At 35.3% G+C, this 20,600-nt stretch overlaps 2 protein-coding genes and 1 pseudogene across 12 annotated transcripts; all 3 read left to right on the top strand.

Moving 5' to 3' along the window:
- The first annotated feature begins 593 nt into the window (after positions 1–593).
- Positions 594–5,988, top strand: LOC130721374 (uroporphyrinogen-III synthase, chloroplastic). The gene is made up of 9 exons (XM_057572167.1): positions 594–867; positions 1,795–1,882; positions 2,693–2,759; positions 3,564–3,682; positions 4,130–4,222; positions 4,345–4,400; positions 4,930–5,015; positions 5,370–5,501; positions 5,650–5,988. The coding sequence occupies exons 1-9, from the start codon at positions 667–669 to the stop codon at positions 5,702–5,704; spliced, it is 897 nt and encodes a 298-aa protein (XP_057428150.1). The 5' UTR covers positions 594–666; the 3' UTR covers positions 5,705–5,988.
- Positions 5,989–8,922: 2,934 nt separating this feature from the next.
- On the top strand, positions 8,923–9,966 carry LOC130748472 (la-related protein 6A-like; annotated as a pseudogene).
- Positions 9,967–12,552: 2,586 nt separating this feature from the next.
- On the top strand, positions 12,553–17,615 carry LOC130721307 (uncharacterized). 11 transcript variants are annotated; one of them, XM_057572100.1, is made up of 9 exons: positions 12,561–12,744; positions 12,883–12,986; positions 13,409–13,507; positions 13,591–13,707; positions 14,144–14,405; positions 14,818–14,972; positions 15,077–15,294; positions 15,540–15,721; positions 16,399–17,615. In XM_057572100.1, the coding sequence occupies exons 2-7, from the start codon at positions 12,927–12,929 to the stop codon at positions 15,194–15,196; spliced, it is 813 nt and encodes a 270-aa protein (XP_057428083.1). In that variant the 5' UTR covers positions 12,561–12,744; positions 12,883–12,926; the 3' UTR covers positions 15,197–15,294; positions 15,540–15,721; positions 16,399–17,615. The 11 variants fall into 11 exon arrangements, with proteins under 11 accessions (XP_057428098.1, XP_057428090.1, XP_057428074.1 ...); XM_057572115.1 differs by lacking the exon at positions 16,399–17,615 and having other exon boundaries at positions 12,553–12,744; positions 15,077–15,274; positions 15,540–15,853; XM_057572107.1 differs by lacking the exon at positions 16,399–17,615 and having other exon boundaries at positions 12,555–12,744; positions 15,077–15,428; positions 15,540–15,853.
- The last annotated feature ends 2,985 nt before the right edge of the window (positions 17,616–20,600 follow it).

Below are 20,600 nucleotides of genomic sequence, written 5' to 3'. Positions count from 1 at the left end.
TACAACACATAAACCATTATTGTCCTGTTCTGTCTCGTTCCGTTCTGTTCTGTCCTATCCCATTCTGTCACCAAACGCTACCCTAAAATGCTAGATTTTGAATTGGTTTGTTAGTTTAGAAAATCCCACCCAATTGAAAGTAGGGCTGAAAATTTCCACTTGAAGTTGTATTTTATTCAAATTTTCATCATATATTTATATTGAATTTGATGTAGTTGCATTATTACTTGTAGTCTTTAAATTTATTGTATAAACTTGTGCGTTTTATATACTTAATTTAAATTTTAATAACATGTTAGAGATCCTCGTAGTACCCGTAGGAAGATGGAGAATGAGGATGAGGTAAAAGTTCACCCCACAACGAAAAATACGGATAGATGCGGGAATTTAAGAGAGATGTGGGGACGAGAAGCTGGAAGACACTACCCGCCTCTCCTAACCAGTAACCACATTTATTTTTTGAACGAATTTAATTCTCCTAAGCTTACTAAAATTAGTTATCTCACCTTTCCAATGTTTATTTAATAATTGTTTCTGTTGGTAGTGGTATGATTTATTTTCTCCTTATACCTTTTTTTTTTTTAAAAGCAAAGGCCAGATGCATTCTATTCTAATTGATCTGATAACAGCTGGCCTGGGCCAAGTTTGTTCTCGCAACACGTTTCCATGGCACAGTCTTCTTCTATCTCTTCGCTTTATCACGCACCTTCTTCGTGTCTTCATCAACACCGCCGAATCTTTCTCGCTTCTCAACGCACCGGAACCGATTCCACCGCCACTCTCACGTTTGCCTCCACTTCGAACTCCGCTCCCAAAGTCGTCGTCACCAGAGAACGCGGCAAGAACGCCAAGCTCATCGCTGCTCTGGTAAAACTCACCTCACCTCTACATCTTGAATTGAGCTTCTCCACTTCGTTAACATTACTGCATTTTGCTTGATTTTGAAGTTTCAAACTCAAATTCACCGTTACTGAGCTTTCTGATTCTCACTGCTTTCTCTGGCTAAGCTTTTCCTGTAGATGTCAATGTCTTACTCGTTTTTGCTTTCAATTATTACAGTATTTTACGTGTTTCTAAGAACGGAACTCCATTCTGTCTTGTAGATGTTTGATTAAAGGCTGGAATGAACGTTGATATGTGACATTTTCATTGATTTTCCTTTTTTCCTCACCAAAATTTCTGCAGCTTTTTATTATCATTTTGTGCCTTTGTTTAATCTTTCAATCACGTTCTATTAAACAAGTGTAAGATTGTCCAGATAATGATTTAGATTGCTAAATTTCCGTACATGTTCATAATTTTTATAATCAAAGTATACTTTACGTAGCAACATTTATTTGCTATCACATGTGCAGATCACAATTAGTTTTCAAATGTAGATGGTTTAAACAAATAGGGGTTGGTCTGAGAGGAGGAGTCTGGGTTTGCTTAAGCATGTGGTTTTAGATCTAACTCTATGGTGTAAATACTGTTAGATGGTACTCCGTTTTCACCCCTGACTGTACTTGTCTTTTGTCTGCTGAGTGAGAGGGTACTCTAAGTAAATGATGCAAGGATTTTGTGTTTAATAAAGCTAATAATCAAAATCTAACAAATCTAAGAGAGCTTTTTTCTGGAAAACATGCACTAACATGATTAGCTAGATTTTAGGCTCCGGCCATGTCAATAAAGTGAAGAAGGGGATTCAATTGGTAACTACAGTTGTAAACTAGCCCATTCAAAGTTTTCTAGTTGACATTAGGTTTGATTGATCACATACTGAAACTATTGTGGTAATTCTAATGTTTAGTGCAGGCCAAACATGAAATCAATTGTTTGGAGCTTCCGCTCATTGAGCACACCCGGGGACCTGATTTAGACAGGCTTCCTTGTGCTTTAAGTGGTAAGCTTTAGGAAAACGCCCATCTATTGAACATTTGAATATTTGATAAATTTGAAATCATGCGTTTTTTTATCCAGTGAAGATTATATATGAATCAATTATCTTTTTATTGGACCAGTTTTTAGAATAAATTTTATGTCTGCTTAAAGAAAGATGCAGCTGTGACATTTCTTATGTAAAATTGATGAGCTATTTCCCTTTACAAATGGTCTCCTTGAAAATGAATGTTTATTAGCTTATACCTTCAAATGCTTACAGCTATGTCTTCATTCAATTTTATAGGTGTTGTTGGAATGTAAGGTGATGCTTAGATTGTCTGACTCCCAGCTAATATCAGTAGTAGAATTGTCAAACTTCTCTATGAAGGATTTTCTTTTTCTATTCAATCTTTCTGGCTCCTATTTATTGACACCTTGATTCCAGATATGCATATCACTTATTTGATACCAGAATCGTTTGATTTAGCCAGACAAATTTGAATAATTTGTATATAAGTAGGCTGGGTAAAATTTGGCCTAATGTTGAGATGTGGTTATTTTTGTTTGTTGTCTTGGTTCAAATTCAGCTGGTGAATTCACAGTATAATTTGAAAGAAAACTGGGTTGCGTTATTTTACATGAATGTAATATGTAGCATGGAGAAGTTTGGCATTTATAAATGTATGATTGAAAAGTCATTTGCATATGTTATATCCTAGGTATCTTTTCTTATACACTCCGTAGCATGAATCATGCAGTCAATATCATGCTTATGAGTGCCTTATCATCTTTTTACTGATTCCTTTATTCTCATGATCCTTGATACTTGCAGATAATACATTTGATTGGATTGTCATAACTTCCCCTGAGGCGGGCTCAGTCTTTCTAGAGGCATGGAGGTATGGATTTAAGGCTTGTTTGAGTCATTTGTGTAAAATTTCTCCTGGGTAGAATGTAACTTAGATGAAATATTTTTGAAAATATAAATTTGAAGTGAAGTAAACCTTAATTGCTTTCAAATGATTTTGAAATTTTTCCAAACATCATTTTACCCTCCAATATGAATTTTGGGTTATTGTGGAGTGCAAACTAAACGTGTACTCAGAATTTGCTGGCTAGTGACAGAGCATGATGAGGTTTTCCAAAAGTTTGTACAGCATTGTTGATGTTTTGCTGCTGACTTTATCTGTGATTTTCTTCAGTGACTTGATATCTTTGTTCTTTTTTTACTTAAGAATTTTTTATTAGCATGTGCGTATTTCTGTCAAAATCACCCAAACCCGTGTTATGCAACCCAATTGAATGATGCTGAGAAGTGGAAAACCCACAAAACAAACACATAATTCGATTTTGTTAATTTGTATTACTCGCCTTTAGTTATGGTACCCTATAGTCATATGGGCAGAATACTTTCTTTTATTATGCAACATGTTATCCTATTGTCTGATCTACAAAGTAAATCATGCATTAGTTATCAAAGACTCGAATGTTAACTTTAAGATTTGGAGTTTTTAATTGTTTTGGTCTAATTTGGATGCATTTTATTCCTGGTTAGATGCAGTGGTATAAAATAAGACAAAAAACGCATTTCTATTGTTCTGTTCTTTACTGTACTGTTTCTTTTTGTGTACAATTTTATATATTTTTGTTGAACACTTTATTTTCTAACAAGTGATTATCTTAGTCTTATTTAATGTCCTTAGAGCTGCTGGGATGCCACATGTCCGAATAGGTGTTGTTGGGTCTGGAACTGCAAGCATTTTCAAGGAAATTTTGCAGTCTTCAAACCAATCACTTGATATTGCCTTTGCACCATCGAAAGGTATCCATGTGTGTAGTTAGGTGTAGGCTGAATCTAAGTGGCTCCTAAATTTTATGCCCCAGTTTCGCTTCTTTACCATGATGGATGACTGAATAAAGAAATAGTAGTATAATGTAATATCCTGAATCTTGCTAATATTTTGGGTTACTGAAGGAAAAATACGGCATAACATCAAAAGTTCCAAGATATGCATCTAGATAGGGGAGAGCAGGACCTTGCTTTACTTTGATTATTCTGTTACTTCTGTGTACCAGTGGCATAAATTCATGCATTTTACTTTGGAGAAAGTTAATTGTGAGTCTAACCATGCTTTAGCATTTAATCAGTACGTGATCTATTGTTAATTAGTATAATAGTGAAAAGATTGAATTGAAGCTTGCTTTTCTAAAGCTGTTATTTAAAGCTTCAAATTTTGAAAGTGACTTATTATGGGATTTGATTTTTCAGCAACCGGAAAGGTTTTGGCCACAGAGCTTCCTAAGATTGGAAATAAATCCACTGTTCTATATCCTGCTTCTGCGAAGGCTAGCAATGAGATTGGTACATGAATTATACTTGTAGCTTAAAAATAAAAGCATTCACTGTTTTAAAGTTATTTTTATATAAATTAGTAACTGCATAGGCAATAAAGTGCTAATAGTCTGTGATATTTATATAACCAGAGGACGGGCTTTCAAACCGTGGATTTGAAGTTACACGGATGAATACATATTCGACGGTAAAATATTTTAGCCTTATTACCCCTTTCCCTTGCAAATATACGTGGTCCAATACTTTTTTGATCCTGATAGCACTGGATATTCTGTTGGCATTTCATATGGTTAGTTGGGTTAGATTATTTGAAGCTTAATATTTATTAATGATGGATTACCTGCGATCTGTGTCATGGTCTGCTTGGAAGTTGTGTTTTAGAGAATGATTTTCCTGCTATAATGAATTTTGTCCATGTGTCACATTATGCAGTTTGGAGAAAAAGGTGAAAAACTGGATATTGTATACTTTTCATATAATCTTTGCCTTGTACCTATTTATCTTATGTGGGTGTTTACAACTTCAGAATATTCGGAATTTTTATACTACCTGTATTTGCAATTGCTTATTGGCTTTGGTCTTGGTGACATTTGTGTACAAATAAATGGTTTGCTTGGCTTCGGTCATAACTTACTATTTCTTGCACTTGGAAAACAACTAGCTTAAGCTATTTATGTACCTATCTCTGAGTGATTCATGCTGCTCCTCATTCTCAGGTGCCAGTTCAACATGTTGACCTTATGGTTCTAAAGGAAGCTCTTTCTGCCCCTGTTGTTACAGTAGCTTCGCCATCTGCAATTCGGTGAGTTTCTTTTTCCTTCTTGCTCTCCATTTTCCCCCTTTTTTTTAAATAATTGTATATCCATTTTAAATCTGTATATAAGTGGGAGCTATGCATTGAACTTTCTTGGTCCAATTAACTGTTTCTTACCGACTAACTGGGATGCTATTTTTGTCCCATGTTAGTCAAGCATCCTAGTGACTGTGGTACTGTAAGAATACTGAAAAACTTGCTTTATTTTCTTTTTCATACTGTAGGAATAGGTAGGACAGGACATTTTCTTAGAAAGTTTGATACTATTTTGTATCTACCCAGTTCGTGTGTTTTTTTTTTCTCTTGAGAAATTTACCTAGTTCATGTAATCTGCCGAAACAGAGCCTGGAAGAATCTTATTTCAGATTCAGAGTGGAGCAATTATGTTGCATGCATTGGTGAGACTACTGCTGCAAAAGCAAGAGGATTAGGATTTAGAAATGTTTACTACCCTACACAACCAGGCCTTGAAGGGTAATGACAAATGCGCTTTCAGAAATACTTTCTGGGGTTTTTCTTGTGATATTTCTCTTAATTAAGTATTCACTACCTGTTTCTATGTAAATTGTTTTGAAATGCTGTTAATGACATCCGTTCTTGACTATTTTCCTCCTTGTGACAGCTGGGTTGAAAGCGTTCTTGAAGCATTAGGATCGTATGATGAATTATTGAGGTAGTTCTCTCCTTTTCATAGCAACCTGGACATGTTTCCAGCTGTTTCTGATGGAGAGCATTTGATTAAATATAATGATTTGACATTATGGATGAATTTTATTTTTCTGTTCAGTAGTAGTTTTAGGAATAATGTAGAGGCTATCATGATATAGTGGTAAATAGTTCCCCATGGAAATATTGTATTGCAATTCCTATTCCAATTCCAATTTTTCTTCTAGAGTTTAATTACTATACACTGACTTTGTAACACAAGTCATTCAATTAGAATCCATCCATTTGTCATCTATTACCAATTGAGCACTCAATTTGGACCCAAACTTTGTGGAGGATGTCGATGGGATTATAAACAATTACATTCAGTTAGGATTTCCATATGTTGTATGGAAGCTTGTAGAGCAAGGAAAATCAGCCTTAGCATTTAGCAAATGATATCCTTTTATCCAAAGGCTACTTGAAGAAAAAGAATGTAGTTGACAGCGCTCCCATCCATTTTTTTCCCCTTTTTTTTCCTTTTTGGGTTAGGGTCAGGCACATCAGTTGGAGATCATCGAACCAAATTGATTGGCTCCAAAGCAGTGTTTAACATTGATGGACTTCTTGGGCTATGTTGTATATTTTGTAATATTTTTTAGTAAAACGTTCTTTGTTTAATATTATTAAAAAACCACATAAAATACTATATGATATTTGTTAAAAATATTGACAAGTATATTACTCAAAGGTTCGACAATATTTTGGCCAATATATGCAGTTGGCTTTCTTTGAATCTAGTCGATTCTGTACCCAAAAAAATCGATTGGAAAGTTGTATATGACTACTGAAAAGTTAAAATTTCACTATCAACAAGACAAGGTTGCTTTCAAGGTGTTGATAGAAGGATATATGATATATACTCCTTCTGCAAAGATTAATTATCTGCATGACTGCATTATTGTTGTTAAGTAACAATAAAGTAGTGGTATATATGTTATGTTCAGCGTCATCAGCTGGTGATTTGGAGTCACAATCACTTGGTTGTGAGTGGGGACAATATGAGGGCGTGGATCCTCTTCCATCATGTTATAAATTCAACACAAGCTTTTTAAGTAGCTTCATCTGTTCATTTCTTCTACTTACCCATCATCATCTATTTGCCGTTTCGTCTGTGATTTCGTCTGTTTATGTCATCTCTTTACCACTACATTTCTGAATTCTTCTATGCCAGAGAACAGTAATGTTAATTTTAAGGTTTTTTCTATTGTGGATCAAGAAGAACAAAACATTGTTTATACATTAATAGGGTTTCTCTACAAATTGTACTAAAAAACTAGCATATTGTAAATGATATGTCAGTTTTTTTTAATAATTCGCAAATACCATGTACTAAATATTAGTTGTAAAAATATGATTCTTGATGAATCAATTTTTAACATGATCCACCATAAAACTGCATTAATTTTAAACTGTTTAAGTAGAACTTAGTTGTTTTGTTTTTACACTTGGAAAATTAAATTTAGCTCTTGTAAATTAGCAATTTAGTCTACAAAATAAAGTATTGGTATTTTAACTAATAATTTTATCATCGATAATTATATGTTAATATAGGGATGTATCTAATAAAAATGATCATTATTTATATGAGAACATATGCATAAATTACGATCGTGGGATCTAACCATCAACGGGCAAGATTAAAAGAAAGTAATGGTCATGTGATTGTCACATCACATGATCACTTAAAAATGGCATGTGCCTTTTTTAAAGAGTCACATGACTTAATGTTTTAATTTTAACCGTTGATTATTAGATCTAACGGACGTGATTTATTCATATGTTCTCATATAAACTGATCATTCTCCTAAGATACATCCCATGTTATATATCTATAATTTGGTATGTATATGCATGATCAGAAAATTATTTTTGGGGAAATTACACACACAAGTTTGATATTATTGCACTAATCTCCCCTTTATTTTGTAAAATGCATTGACTTTCCATCTTTCATATATCATTTAGAACAACAAAAGGTGTTAGGGTGTAATAATGAGAAATCTTTGGGACGTCAATGCAATAATGATAAATTCCCTGGGAATGATAGTGAAATGTTGCAAATAAAATACGGGTAATTAGGTCTTGTTAAATAGTAGAGGATAACTTAATTTTTTATTACTAGTAATTTTCTTATACAAAGTTAGCAGTTAAGATGTCTTTTTTCCCTCCTTAAAATGAACTAACTCGATTCATATAATTTTTTGTTTAGTAGTTGTGTATACGTCAAATAATCATTTCATATTTAAATGGCAACGACTTGTGAGTTGTGACAAATTGACAATGTTGTACTAGTAGTCTAGTACATATATTCTTCCTCTCTTCAGCCTGCTTTTATTATCTGGTTTAATATTCTTTCTTGAGAATATGCCTATAATAGGTGAAATTAAGAGGAGATAATTAGTTAGTATTTAAATTTTGTTTTAAGATATTGTTTAGATTTATTTTCAAATTAGAATAAGATTAAGATAATATTAGTTACTTGATTTTAGGAATCAGATCAGTTTATGAGTAGGTTTGTTATTTTTCTGTTATGTAATTGCTCTATATATATAGAGCTCACAATGATAAATAAAATAATCTCCTTCAAATACATTCATACGGATAAAAATACCCAACAAGTGGCATAGAAGAAGACAAAAAAGGCTAAGGCAAAAAAATTGTATATTTTCTTCCGTGTCCAAGATCATATTCACACGAATAACGAATCTGAAATCCGCCAAAGAAATTTGGGAATATCTCAAAGCAGAATATCAAGGTTCTGAAAGAACTAAAGGCATGCAAGTTCTCAACCTTGGCAAACCATCAAGGCTATGCTGACAGATTGTTAAGCATAGCAAATAAAGTGAGACTTCTTGATAGAGACTTTTCTGATGAAAGAATAGTGCAGAAAATTCTTGTCACTATTCCTGAAAAATATGAGTCAAAGATATCAGAGGAGTCAAAAGACCTGTCAACCATTACCTTGGGAGAATTAATTAATGCTTTACAAGCACAGGAGCAGAGGAGAACCATGAGACAAGATGAGGTGGAGGTACAAGGTATGTATCATATGAAAGCACAAAATTCAAGAAGTGAGAAAAAGCAGCAAGGTGAGAATTTTCCTTCTTGTCCTCATTGCAAAAAGACTAACCATCCTCAAACAAGATGTTTTTGGAGGCCAGACATTAAGTGCAGAAAGTGTGGCAATATGAGACATGTAGAACGAGTTTGCAACTCTGAACCAGAGGAGGCTAAGGTGACCATGGAGGAACAAGAAGATGATGAACTACTTCTCGTCACAACGTGCTTTGCTGCAAGCAATATCTCAAGCAATTCATGGTTGATAGATAGTGGTTGTACAAACCACATGACCAATGACAAGAAGTTATTCAAAGAGCTTGACAAATCCATTGTTTCCAAAGTAAAAATTGGGAATGGTGATTTCATTCCAGTCAAGGGAAAATGAACTGTTGTGATTGAAAGCTTGTCAGGTTTGAAATATATCTCAAATGTTTTATATTTCCCTGATATTGATCAAAATTTGCTCAGTGTTGCACAACTTGTAGAGAAAGGTTTCAAAATCATATTTGAAAATAACATGTGTGTGATAAAAGATGCAAAAGATAGGGACATGTTCAAGGTGAAGATGAAAGCCAAATGTTTTGCTCTAAATTTGGCAGCGAATGATCTTCCTCTCTTGTCAATGGAAGCCGACGATTCCACCACCAAGGCTTCTACCCTCAAACATGTTAGTGGTTCAAATTCTGATGTTGGCTCGGATGATATTGCAAAACCAGAAATTCATGTCATGGTTTCAGACAATGATCACAAGCATTACCATCATGATGAGGAACTCAAACACAAGATCATTAAGCAGGTGGAATATTATTTCAGTGATGAAAATTTGCCCACTGATGAATACTTGCTAAGTTTCGTCAAGAAAAACAAAGAAGGTTTTGTTCCTATATGAATAATTGCTTCTTTTAGAAGAATGAAGAACCTCACTCAAGATTATTCATTTATTGTTGCTGCACTGAAGGAGTCTTCACTACTTGTAGTTAGTGATGATGGGAGAAATGTTAAGCGACTCAATGCACTCTATTTTAATGAAATCAGAGATCATAAGTTATATGTTGTTTTGGTAGAGAATATGCCTCAAGATTGTTCAAAGGAAAATTGTATGAAAATATTTCATGAAGTCAAAAATATAAAGAGGATAACAACTCATGATTCATCTTCTACAGCAGATTGAAGACAAAATCAAGAGTTTCCCTCTATTAAAGTCAAGAGGAGATTTGTTGAGAATATGCCTATAATAGCTGAAATTAAGAGGAGATAATTAGTTAGGATTTAAATTTTGTTTTAAGATATTGTTTAGATTTATTTTCAAATTAGAATAAGATTAAGATAATATTAGTTACTTGATTTTAGGGATCAGATCAGTTTATGAGTAGGTTTGTTATTTTTCTGTTATGTAATTGCTATATATATATAGAACTCACAATGATAAATAAAATAATATCCTTCAAATACATTCATACGTATAAAAATACTCAACACTTCTCATTTTGTTTAAGGAATAAATGGAAAGAATAATACCTATCCAAAAGGATATTCACAAAAACACATACACAAAGAGTTGCCAAGAGCCAGACTTAATTAGTAAAATGTCCAGGATGTGGGGTCAAAAACTAAATTATTTAATTTCACTTCTAGTTCTCCTAGCCTTGAAGATGTATAATTTTGGTCTTGTAGTTTAGGTAGCAAAGCATGTGAATTGTGAACTTTGGCAGCTTTTGGTTAACAAAAGCCCCTTAATCTCATTTATTTAACGAACAATGATATATACACACCCCATCTTTTAAACATTTCATTTCCACCTATTTTTATTTTTACCTCTCTCCTCTTATCATCTATCACATCTCATACTTTCTCTTTTTACTTTTTCTTTTCTTCCTATCTCTCTCTTCATTCCACCTCTTCCACCTCTTTTTGAGGTGTGTAAGTAACATTTTTCCTCCACATTATTTAACGCATCACTGCATAATTCACTGGCAAAAACAACCAACCCCCATCAAAAAGTTAACTTTTATTTTAATTTAGGAACCGAACAAGTGAATAATATTAGGACAAAAAAGTAGTAAAAAGGGTAAACAACAACGGGGAAGGAGCGTTGCGTTGCATCGGAATTAATCACCAAAGTAAAATTTAAAGGAATTCAAACGGAAAGCGCACGTTGGTTCATGATGACATAGCGCCTATGCCGTTTTGATTTTTTTTTTTTTTGCTAATTGATTCTATTTTTTAATTAGGGAATGCATTGCCGACAGTAATGATTAACTCTTTAGTTGCCCGTGTTCGTATTAAGTGGTAAACAACTGATCACAATATTCACTTTCTAAGCAATGATCAAATCTCCAACCTCATAGTTATGAGACGAAGTAAGTTAATCATTACGTCAAACCTGTTTGATTCCAATTTCCAACCTTCAACCTCTGTTAATTCTTCTTATAGGAGTGTATTCATGAAGAGTGATGTATGAAAATGGTACAATCTTTATGCAAAATCATTAAAGTATGAGAAGTTTTTGGTTCACATCACATATTTTCATTAAGGCAATCATGTTCAAGTCAGGTATAGCCTTCAAAAGCGGAAGAACTTTTTCTGCTTAAGCTAGAATAACTTCATGTCAGTTAATTTATGTGTTTGGTGCTATAATTGTATTTTAAGCCATTAAATTTGCTGCCGTAATCTTTCAGGCCATGAAAGAGTACTCTACATAAAAATACTTGTAGATTGGATACGATAGTAAATTAAAGCCCCCCTTTCTCTATCATTGGTGTGCTTGTTGCGTTACGTTCCAGGTTGGAGACATTCATGTTGCCAAAACTAGCCATACTTCCCTTTTCCCTACTCTGTTTTTTAAAGAAAAATTGTGGGCTACAACAAACTATATTATTTTCTTACAATATTTTTCATTATCAAATCATTTTTTTTTTGTTATAAGGGAGGGCTAGCACCCATCATCAAATCTATTAAATAGTTTGATCTTACTATATATTAACGGGGCCACATTCTATTAATAGTGTTATTGTTTGTGGGAAAGCGCGAAAAGCCTCGCCATTATAAAGATCAAACACCATCGCCTGGCAGGTGACACCAACAACAAAGTTCAGTCGCTCGCCGGGGTTACCGCCAGTCGGTGATTGAATGATCAGCACATGACCCATGCCTGCCACCTTTTCCGCCGGCGAACGATCATACACCTGCTCCAACTTATCGCCAATACGAAGTAATCGTTCTCGCCGCTTGTGGACTAGTGGACTTGCCAGCTCGGGTTGCTCGTCAAGTCAGTGGACTGGGTAACTGAAAATGCAAGTTTCCTTTTGCTCACGCCATGTTGGCGATATAGTTTACTTCTCTTTCCTCAAGCCATGTTGGCAGTGCAGATTCTGGTGTACTGTAAGACATATGTAAAAGCATTTAAAAGACACCCTTAGCTCTCGTACCTCGAGCTCGGTGTCTTGTGGACTAGTGGACTGGGCGAGCCCCTAGAGGGGCAACGCCCAGCATGTATCCCGCCCTGAGGCGGGGCCCTGGCCTTCAGATGGGCCTTGACCTCGGAGGCCCAATTGGCCCAATAGGTAGTACCCAAGCTCTATAAATAGGAGGTAGTTATCAAGTGTAGGGGACTTTTGGCTCAATGGATGAAATAACACTCGAAATTCAGCACACTCTCTCTCATTCTGATTCTCTCTTAGCACAATCCCTCTACCTCTGGGTACTATACCTCTCTTGAATGTCCATTCCCGGAACAAATAGCATTTGTTTTTTCAATTTAAGCAAGATGAAGTTTTACTTTATGGATTGAACAGAGAGAGTTTGTGATGTTGGTCATTCTTTTCTTTAAATACTCTTTTCAAACTGGACTCACCCCCCACTCTCATTGTGTTCTTGTGTTGAGCATATAAATATTTTTTTTCCCTTTTAAGGCTTCTGCTTATGGATTTCTAAGACCTTTAACTTGAGTGTATGACATCTTTTCTATATCATGATGCTTCATTTCTTGTCAAGTTTCGAGTTCCTTCCTGCATCATTGAACATGGTTTCACTGAATTTTTTTAATTTTCTTCCAAGTTATTACAAAAACTTACAACTGGGTTTTCAGCGGTGGATGATGCAGTTGCAGCTGGTTTAGAAGGAGTAGAAAAGATGAACACAAGCGTCAGGACAAGGAACCAGCCTAGGAAACCTCCAATGACACATGAAAAGGTAATTAAACTTGCAATGAAGTTAAAGGGTTCATTACATTTATTTATGTCATTTAGTACATTTTTGAAAAACGGTTGGTACAGTAAACGAAGTTAAAGATTATTATTAAATTGCTTAATTTATGATTATGATAGCATAACAGTACTCAATTCTCATCACAAACTATGGCTTCAGTTTCAATGACCAAAGATCTCCCTGAAATTCTCGAAATTCAAAAGTCGGCATTTCTTTAAATAAGATAACGATTTGAAGAAGCAACTTTTTCTTTTTGTCCATACTAATTATTCATAGTTAATTGGCTTGGGTACTCTAAATCTCAACCATTCAAACTTTTGATTTTGATGGTGAATTTCAAACTATTAGATTGTGGCTTAGAATATCTTGTTGACTTGATTCTAATCTCTTTAGCCTTGAATGAAAAGGTAGAGATGCGGGCAAGCTTGCGAGAAGGCACAAGGAATATTGCAGCTAAAGGTGGAAGGACATCTAGCAAAGACAGAAAAATTGCTTTGCAACAAGATGTAATGGCCTTTGTTTTCTTTTCTGGGTTTCAGTTTCTTGATTAATTCTAAGTGGAAATTGAAATGAAGTTTCCAACTTTCAGGTTGAAAGGTTGAAGAAGAAGCTTAGGGATGAGGAGAACATTCACAGGGCATTAGAGAGAGCTTTCAATAGGCCTTTGGGATCTCTGCCTCGTCTTCCTCCCTATCTCCCTCCTCATGTTAGTATATATCTCTTCATATTTCATTGTTTATGTCACGTTTGGAAGAGCTTATTTAAGCTTATAGCATAAATGTTTATGTAAGTGTTTGAGAGAGTATATATAAATAGTTTATGACCTACCTACAATGTTCAGAAGTAGAGTTATGTTTAACCCGATTCTGAGATATAAGGTGTTTTGAGCTCATTTCCATTATTTATGAGTAACGGGTTTTATTTACCTATAACCTATTTTGAGTTTATTTTCGATAAATTTCTCAAATCAGCTTATGATTAAGGGTCTATCGCCATAAACATTTATTGATTGTAATATGCTTAGAAAGGCAAGGGAAATCATTTGAACAAAATTTTAATTTCAAGGGTCTTATGGAGGAGGTTATCAATATTCCAGAAACTTTTGACTATTTTCTTATTGATTTTTATCTTAAAAATTGTAGACACTAGGACTTGTAGCTGAAGTGGCAGTGCTGGAAGAAGAAATTGTTAGGCTTGAAGAGCAGGTCCTACAGTTCAAGCAGAACTTGTACCATGAACCTGTCTACATTTCAGCCTCTAAGATGAAACTCCAGCATTCAGCATCTGCGAAAATTGCAAACTCCAAAGATAGTCCAAAACTGAGTAAATTGAAGTCCATTTCCCAAATATTGGGTGGTGCTGCAACATCTACAACTAGGCCTTCACGTTCAACAACACTTCCTGGTGAGAAACTAGACATGAAGCATGCAGATTTTCATTATATGATAAGAGTGTATTAGAAGGGGAGCCTTGGCGTAACGGTAAAAAGTTGCTTCTATGTAAATGTAGAGCAATGATGTATACTCCTAAAAATCCTCCTGCATACTAAATGGAGCAAGTATTAAATGAAAAGTTGATGCATTTGGTATCTTGAAAGTGTGAAAAAAAAATTAATTTTTGCTCTATTTAATATGTCAGAAAAAAAAAATGTAATAGGAGGATACAACTTACGTAACTCAGGTAGGTTGTGTACAATAGACTATATGGTCAAACACTTTCCCAGCCCAACGCGTAGCGGGGCTTTAATGCACCAAACTACCCTTTTTATGATAAGAGTGTACTCCCTGATAGCATGTGCATGTTGTTTATCTTCCAGAGGCTAAAGAACAAAAAGAGAATCAACCTTATACTATTTCTACAAAGAGGAGCAAGCAATCCATGTATAAAGGCCAAACAACAGAAGTTCCAATTAAGAAGCTCCCCATGGACAATAAACCACTGAAGAAACATTGGAATCTTCCAAAAAAGCAGGTGTGTCAAGTGTAAAAACAGTTTCTAGTTGTGCAATACAAGTGATAGATCAGAAAGGGAAGAAATTTTTGAAGTCAATGAATGAGATGTTCCCCCCTTTGCAGCAAGAACTAAGGCGAATCGAAACACCAACAGGAGACAAAAGCCCAAATGTAATCTCTGAAAATATTATGGAGTGTTTATCAAGTATCCTCTTGAGAATGAGTACTGCCAAGTGCCAATGACATACAACCCTTGAAGGATCTAAAATCTGAAAACTGCATTGGAGGAACCGAGTTTTGTGATCCTTATGGCATCTTGTGGTACTTGGTCCTCTCCTTCCGTAAGTTGATGACATGTGAAATTTTGTGTCTATCTTCTTCATAAATATTCAGAGTTTTTACATTGTCATGTGAAGTTTTCATATGAGAGGATACTAATCCGGCAAGTTCTGATGATTACAAATTCATTTCCAAGGTTGATTGTAAAGTATCATTTTTTAATGCACACAATCAGTTCAATAAAAATTTCATGATTTGCATTGTCTAGTTGATGATTCATGAACAATTGCTAATTTGCCAAATTCAGGTGAGAGTTGAGAACGAACTGGAAGTGGCCAAAAGACTTGGAATCATTGATGGACTTGATATGCCTCCAATTACCAAGTGAATTAGGGAAAGAAGCCATTGAGTTCCTTCAGAAAAGAAAAAAGCGAGCCTCTCTCACAATTTGTACGAATTATGCCATATGAATTTAGCTTCAGATACTTGGTATGTACATAAGTATTCTTCTGTTCTTTTTTTCTTTTTCCTCTATATGGTTTCATTGGTTTGAGGCTACATTATGTATACAACTTAGGTCATACTCACACATATATCATACATCCAAAGAATATAGATGTCTGTTTTTTTTCTTCAATTTTGATTTCCATGTATCTAAACAATACGTCACCTGCACATTTTTTTCTTTATTTCTCTGGTAGCAGGCCAATTTCGTCCAACTCCAAAGCATATATTGCTTTATTTCTATTGGGCTCTGAATGTTGGGCCACATATATTATGTTCTTTTGTTTTAGTAGCTTTATTGATTATAGTTATTGTTCCAGCCTGTTATCAAGTTTTCTTAGGTGTCCATCTAATTGAGAGTTCTATGAAATATGATTGTGCCACATGTATGACCCTCATTCCTTTTAGGGTTGCATCATTTAGTCAGTATAAAACTATGAGACCAAAAAAAAAAAAGTCAGTATAAAACTATAAATTGTAATTTTTGTTTATGAAAGACTACCAGAAATTGATCAAATGACTTTCTTCTTTATTTTTAGCTTAGTCTCTTGGAATAGATTTTAAGATTCTTCTTTAATAGAGAATTGCACTCTATTAATTGGTGCTTTCATCATGTACTCATAAGTCATAACCCACACTTAGCTATGGCTCATGATTCACAGTTCGGCTGTTACCCAAATCACAGTTCGGCTATTGCCCAAGAAACAAGAAAGGCTGAAGCGAGTGCGGTACTGCCAATTTTGTCATATGGGTTCTTGAATGTGGGCCAACAAATATTTTGGATCCAATAGAAATTATGTCAAAGCATATTGTTGTCCTACAACATTTTTCAATTTTGCATCAAGTAATAGTAAATTTTGACCCAAAAATATAGTAAATTTTGACCAAAGAAATTAGTAAGTAGGGTGATGATAGATAAAAAAGTAATTAGGGAGAGGAGCTTGACCAGGAATAAAAACTGAGGAGCATTATCAATAATATATTTTTTATTGCTTTCTTTTAAAAAAAAGTCAACAATTTTTTATTAAGTGAAAATAATGCAGGTTTCAATAGCTTATATGAATTTTATTGTCATGTTTTTATTCAATAAAAAAAGGGTTATGAAAAATATTACTTGCATATTTAATAGAGGTGTCAAATTAGCTTATCACTTCAAGCGATATCAACCTACACTTTTATGTCCGCTTTAACTATAAGTTTTTTCAATTCTGACCCACACAACTCACTTAGTATTAAATAGGCTCGGAGAGGCCTGCCTCACATTCCATTATTTTTCATTTTACATAAATTCGTACAATATATTAAAACTAAAAACTATTTCTTTAAACTCTCTCTCTCTCTCTCTCTGTGTGTGTGTGTGTGTGTCGGCAAACGGTCGAACGAGTATGAAGGTGTTGTTGGGGTTTTGGGCTCCCTTCCTATGTGGAGAAAGGCCCAAATATGTAGCTCACTTTATCTCACTTATACAAGTGGAGAGAGGTCAGCTAGGGCAAGAGAGTTAGCTCATTTGCAAAAGAGAGAGAAGCTGAAAAGTGAAAGAGAAAGAAGAGAAACTATTTTCACACATACTCAGAGCAGTCTCTGTAGATCTTCTGTAGCGCCTTCGTTCACTGTCGGATCGCCCCGAAATTTGGACAGCAGGTTTGTGACTCCTGGGTCTTCAATATGGATAATTGGATCAGTGAGAAGTTGTCTGTAGAGGGAGATATCTGGCTCGGACAGTAGCAGTGTTTTGCAGGTTTTCTGTTCTACTTTGTTCTCAATTTCATGCTTGTTGCCTTATTATTTTGGCTGATTGTTGAGCACGATTTGTGCTACTATTTGAGACTCTCTTGTAACCTTATTTGATCATAGCGGAGCTTGATTACTAGTTTGGTCCCGTGGTTGCTTACTTCTCACATTGAGAAGGATTTTCCACGTTAAAAATTTTGGTGTCTCTTTGATTGTGATTTTTAGTTGTTGCATTATTTGTTATTGCTCCTCATGTATTCAACAAGTTGGGGAAATTGATTATCCGCTGTGCAATCCACCGTGTTCTACGGTTAACTTGATTTCTGAGTAATTCACTTGGTTCTATGGAGTTCCACTTGGTTCTATGGTTTAAGGATTTATTCTTTTAAGTTAGCTGAATAGAGTTGGTGTTGTTATTTGTATTGAATTTCCCATCAGAGTGGCATCAAAGCTCTTTGGTTAAGGGGTTGTTTGACTTGCTTGAATGATGGAGGCCAATACAAATAGGATGATCTGTTTGAATGGAACTAATTATCACTTGTTGAAGGGCAAGATGAAGGATATGTTATTTGTGGAGAAGTTACATCGTCCTGTGTTTTATACTAAGAAGCCAGAAGACATGTCTGATGAGGAATGAAGTTTTTAACATCAGCAAGTTTGTGGTTTCATTCGGCAGTTTGTAGAAGATAATGTTTACAATCACATTGCTAGTGAGGAACATGCAAGATCCTTCTGGCAGAAGATTGAATTTTTGTATGCTTCTAAATCAGGGAATAATAAATTGTATTTGTTGAATTCTTTGATGAATTTGAGGTACAAGGAGGGGACTTCTATTTCAGACAACTTGAATGATTTTCAGGGGCTCCGAGATCAATTGTCAGGTATGAGCATCAAGTTTGATGATGAAGTGTTGGGACTATGGCTACTGAATACTCTACCAGATTCTTGGGAAACTTTTCGGGTTTCAATTACTAATTCATACCCAGATGGTATTGTCTCTTTTGAAAATGTAAAAGGCATCATTCTTAATGAGGAAATGAGAAGGAAGTACACGGTACTTCATCTCATTCCGAGGTACTTGTTACTCAGAACAGGGGGAGAAGCCAGAAAAAGGAACCGGAAGGGAATAGAGAGAAAAGCAGAAGTGCGAGTAGAGAACAACAGAAGTAAGTCCAAGTCCATATACAAGAATGTGGAGTGCAATTGTTGTCACAAAATGGGGCAGAACTGTTTTATATGGAAACGGGAGAGCAAAGACAACAAGGGCAAGCAGAGAGAGAAGGATCATGATGATGATGACGACCGTGTTACTACTGCTACTTGTGATGATCTAATTATTTTCCGTGCCCATGATTTAGTCAATCTTGTATCAGATGAGAGCATGTAGATAATTGATAGTGGTGCTACACAACATGTTACACCAAGGAAGGATTTCTTCACATCTTACACTTCTGGTGATTTTGGAGTGTTGAAGATGGGCAATGATGGTATGTCTAAGGTAGTTGGTATTGGTGATGTGTGTTTGCAGACCGACATGGGAGTGCATTTGTTGCTTAGAGGAGTCAATCATGCTCCAGATGTTCGCTTTAATTTGATATATGTGCATATGCTTGATAAGGATGGTTATGATAATCACTTTGGTTCTGGAAAATGGAAACTCACCAGAGGTAACTTGGTTATGGCAGAGGGGAGAAAATTAATAAATTGTACCTAAAGCATTGGTTGCTAGAGACAGTGTGAACGTCATGGATATGGAGGCTTCTTTGTGGCACCGCACGCTTAGTCATATTAGTGAAAAAGGGCTGAATTGTTTAGCTAAAAATGATGTGTTTCCAGGTTTTAAGAGTGCAGAGTTGGAGAAATGTTCTCATTGCATGGCTGGTAAGCAGACAAGAGTATCCTTCAAGAAGCATCCTCCCTCAAGGAAGTCTGAGTTGCTTGAATTGGTGCATTATGATGTTTGTGGACCTTTGAAGGTAAAGTCATTTAGTGGTGCACTTTACTTTGTTACTTTTATTGATGATTGTTCCAGGAAGCTTTGGGTCTATACTTTGAAGACAAACGTCTAAGTTCTGGAAAAAATCAAAGTTTTCCATGTTATGGTTGAGAGACAGTCAGGCAAGAAGCTGAAATGCATTCGTACTGACAATGGTGGTGAGTATTGTGGACCATTTGATATTTATCGCAAGCAGCAGGGTATCCGACATGAAAAGACTCCTCCTAAAACTCCTTAGCTGAATGGTTTAGCGGAGAGGATGAACATGACTTTGATTGAGGGAGTTAGGTGTATGCTTTCTGAAGCAAAGTTGCCTAAGCATTTCAAGGGTGAAGCATTATACACGGCAGTGCATGTTATTAATCTCAGTCCTGCAGTTGCTTTGAGTGCAGATGTGCCAGACAAAATCTGGTTTGGCAAGAGTGTCAGGTATGATCATTTGCGTGTCTTTGGTTCCAAAGCATACATGTTCCAAAGGATGAAAGATCCAAGTTGGATGCAAAGACAAGGCAGTGTATCTTTATCGGTTATGGTCAAGATGAATTTGGCTACAAGCTGTATGATCTTGTTGAGAAGAAGGCAGTTATAAGTCATGATGTGAAGTTCATGGGAGACCAAACCATTGAAGACATTGATAAGATGGAGAAGACTACACCCGATGGAGATAATAGCATGTCTGATGTTGATCCAATTCGGACACTTGTTCATGATTTGGGTACTGCTGAGAATAATGTTCAGAATGATGAGCAACATGATGATGTTGGTGATCAGCAGCTTGGAGATGATTTAGATGTTCCTGTTGATGATGTTGAAGAGGAACATGAGATGTCACAAGATGAGAATTTTGGTGATGTTCCTGAACCACCTCAAGTTCAACTTTGGAGGTCTAATAGGCAGAGGAAACCACATACCATGTATTCTTCTGTTGACTATGTTACCTTGACAGATCATGGTGAACCTGAGTGTTTTCAAGAGGCCATTGAGAGTGATGAAAAGAAGAAGAGGTTGGATGCTATGCAAGATGAAATGAAGTCTTTGCATGATAATCACACTTTTGATTTGGTGAAATTTCCAAGAGGCAAGAAGACTTTGGAAAACAGGTGAATTTACAGGGTAAAGCAAGAGAGTAATTCTACA

This window comes from Lotus japonicus, chromosome 1 (assembly GCF_012489685.1).
Source record: "Lotus japonicus ecotype B-129 chromosome 1, LjGifu_v1.2".
Taxonomy (NCBI): Eukaryota; Viridiplantae; Streptophyta; class Magnoliopsida; order Fabales; family Fabaceae; genus Lotus; species Lotus japonicus.
Note: the sequence above shows the minus strand (reverse complement) of the source record. Positions and strands in the feature narration are given on the sequence as shown.

Coding starts and splice junctions, on each gene's coding strand:
- LOC130721374 (XM_057572167.1), top strand. CDS start 667: ATGGCACAGTCTTCTTCTATCTCTTCGCTTTATCACGCACCTTCTTCG. Junction 4,223..4,344: donor GAAGGCTAGCAATGAGATTG/GTACATGAATTA, acceptor TTATATAACCAG/AGGACGGGCTTTCAAACCGT. Junction 5,016..5,369: donor GCTTCGCCATCTGCAATTCG/GTGAGTTTCTTT, acceptor CTGCCGAAACAG/AGCCTGGAAGAATCTTATTT.
- LOC130721307 (XM_057572100.1), top strand. CDS start 12,927: ATGAACACAAGCGTCAGGACAAGGAACCAGCCTAGGAAACCTCCAATG. Junction 13,708..14,143: donor CTCCCTATCTCCCTCCTCAT/GTTAGTATATAT, acceptor TAAAAATTGTAG/ACACTAGGACTTGTAGCTGA. Junction 14,406..14,817: donor ACGTTCAACAACACTTCCTG/GTGAGAAACTAG, acceptor TTTATCTTCCAG/AGGCTAAAGAACAAAAAGAG.